Source organism: Chlamydomonas reinhardtii, chromosome 9 (assembly GCF_000002595.2).
Source record: "Chlamydomonas reinhardtii strain CC-503 cw92 mt+ chromosome 9, whole genome shotgun sequence".
Lineage (NCBI taxonomy): Eukaryota > Viridiplantae > Chlorophyta > Chlorophyceae > Chlamydomonadales > Chlamydomonadaceae > Chlamydomonas > Chlamydomonas reinhardtii.
Window position 1 is genome coordinate 305070 of NC_057012.1, and position 2946 is coordinate 308015.

The 2946-nt window shown below is 55.0% G+C and overlaps 1 protein-coding gene across 1 annotated transcript in view; it reads right to left on the reverse strand.

Moving 5' to 3' along the window:
- The window catches only part of CHLRE_09g402041v5 (uncharacterized protein), a 2918-nt gene extending 2375 nt beyond the window's left edge, over nt 1-543 (reverse strand). The window contains exon 1 of the mRNA XM_043066053.1: nt 1-543. This exon is cut by the window's left edge and continues 2375 nt beyond it. Within this exon, the coding sequence (XP_042920715.1) occupies nt 327-512 (186 nt within the window). The 5' untranslated portion in view covers nt 513-543 and the 3' untranslated portion in view covers nt 1-326.
- Nucleotides 544-2946: the final 2403 nt, after the last annotated feature.

Consider the following 2946-nt stretch of genomic DNA (forward strand, 5'->3'; position numbering starts at 1 on the left):
ACAACGTGCGAGGACTAGGCACCAATCTGCTCTCAACCTTATGCCACCTGCGGGAATGGAACGCAGACATTGTGATCTTCACTGAGACCAAACTTGGCCCCCGCACCCGCTGGCTCAAAGACACCCTCCGCCAAGAAACACTAGCATACCGCACCTTTACATCCACGAAGCCAGGTACAGAGCACTACAAGCGCCGCTCTGCGGGGGTGGCCATGGCCATCTCAAAGAAATACCACTCAGGCGGCGGTATCGACACGCCCAACACCCCATCCAACCTCCAGGGACACCTTTTGCACTGCACCATCCGCACGCCGCACAGCACCCCCCTACACGTACTTGGTGTTTATGCCCCAGAAGACATGCCAACGCGCCACCGCATCTACCAATACTGCGAGACCACTCTTAAGAATGCCTCTGCTGCTGGGGAATACGTCATTATTGGTGGCGATTTCAATGCAGTACTCAAACAAGAAGACCGGCAGGGACCCACGGACGATGCGGACAGACTGCATGCCCGCTTCGTCTCCAGCAACAGACTGCAGCGACTCCCTGAACCCGGGGGAGGCACCAGCATGTCTTACTACCAGACTCGAAACGGCACAACCCTCCCCACCAGCCGCATAGACGACATCCTCTTCTGCCAAAATGCAAGCGCAGCTCTCGCCGACCCCACCAGTCCAACTCCAGCGCTAACCTCTGTTGAAGCGTGTGGAGGCCTGTTCGACCACTACTCCGTACACTCACGTGTACCAACCTTCCCTCTTCGACTCTGGCCCTCACGCATGGCCACTCTGACGGAGACGACCCCCCCTGACAACCCAGGCCTTTGGCGTAACGTTGTCCTGCCAGTCCCCAAATCCACCATAGAAGCAACACGGACAAAAATAGAACACAACCTTGCAACACCCATCGCCGCCCTGACCAATGCACTGCACCCAGCCACCACGGCAATCCAGTCCCACCTGGCCCAACATGCAACGGGAGCCACCACAGCCGTAGAATTGCAGGACGCCCTACAACAAGACCCAGCAGTTCAGACACCCAACCTTGATGCTCTAGCCGCCCAACTGCATGACGTACTGACAGACGGACTGAGCATCCTTGTAGATATGTGCCCGAAGAAACCCCCAGTACGTGGGGCGTTCATCCCACGCCGACTCAGCAGGAAACTACGAAAGGCCCATGATGAAATTAAACAACTACGCACACAATGCGACCAACTTAACAACACAACCCCCAACACAAACCCCGCAGCCACCCAACCAGAAACGGGCCCTACCCAACCAGAGGCTGGGACAGCGACAGCCACCCCTTCCCCCCCTCAGCCCGCCGAGAATGGGGAAACCCACCCAGCAACAGCTGTCACGCCGCAACCCGCCCGCAGCCCACGACCGCCCCCAGGCACCCGTGCCATAGCGGAGTTAATCGATAAGATTAAAACCGCGGGACAATCACTACGCAAACTTCTCAAGAAACAAACACAAGATGATATCAAAAAAGCCAAAGCCCGTTTCCAGCACAAACTTGCCACACGAGCCAAACAAGCCCATAAGGACATCTTCTCCACAAACGAGCAAACACGAGGTATCCCTGCACTCCTACACCCACACACCAAAGCACACTGCACCGACAAATCCTCAATACTAGACGCCATCCATACCTACTTCCAGGGCCAGGGAGCCACCATCACTGGACCCCGAACGGGAAAATTTAAGCCTGAAGATAGACTGCCCAACAATACCTATCCATTCGACCCTAAATACAAGAACAGTGCCCCTGACACCTTTACCCTACACAGCGCAACCACACCACCAACGCACGCGCTGCTCCCCAGCATTGCTGACAGCACCAACTTTGACTCGTGCATTGACCACCTGAGCCGCAACAAGTCCCCGGGACCAGATGGCATACCCAATGAGTTGCTTCGCGCCTTACCGCAAACCTTGCGTAGCACTCTGCATAACCTCCTTACCCTGATGTGGGTGAGGGCACACACACCAGCCTCGTGGACGGCCAGTGAAACAGTCCTGCTTCCCAAACCAGGCGACCCGCTCCTCCTAAAAAATTACCGGCCCATTGCACTTGCCAATACTACATATAAACTCTGGACAAGCCTTATAACCGTAGCCATATCTGACATCTCACACGACCTAGACTTATTCAGCGAGACACAAGAAGGGTTTCTGCGGTACCGCAACACGGAACGACAGACTCTAAACCTAGTGCACGCACTAGAAGATGCAGGCCTGACCAAACAAGACATATATGTGATGTATGCCGACTTCTCAAGCGCCTTCAACACAATCTCACACGACAGGCTTTTGGAAATTATGTGGGACCTGGGCATGCCACACGACCTGATTCGTGTGGTCCAAAACCTCTACTCCAATGCGCGCACCTACATACGCTCTGAACATGGCCTGACTGCCCCTATCTACATTGAACGTGGCACCGTACAAGGAGACACACTCTCACCCGTCCTATTCCTGGTGTTCATAGAACCACTCATCCGCTGGCTGCATGTTGGGGGGCGCGGCTACTCCTACGGCTGCCTACCACCCCACCTGAATGCCCGCTACAACTGCTCCTCCGCAGCCTACGCCGATGACCTGGCAGTGCTTACAAACACCTTAAGCGACCTCCGAATCCAATGCGACAAAATACACCGGTACTCTGAGTGGGCAGGCCTCCAGGTTAACCACGCAAAGTGCAGAGTCACTGGTATCCTGCACCGCAGAGCCATGCAAGACAAGGGTCTGAACGGGCCCACATGCAACCGTACACTAAGATCAATGCTGGAAAACAAAATCCACATTGGCACCACAAGTATACCCTACCTTCCAGCGACGGAACCGTTCAAGTACCTCGGTGTGCAAGTCACAATGACCCTAAACTGGGGGCCCCAATTTGCGTACCTATGCAAAAATATCACGGACAAAAGCCTAA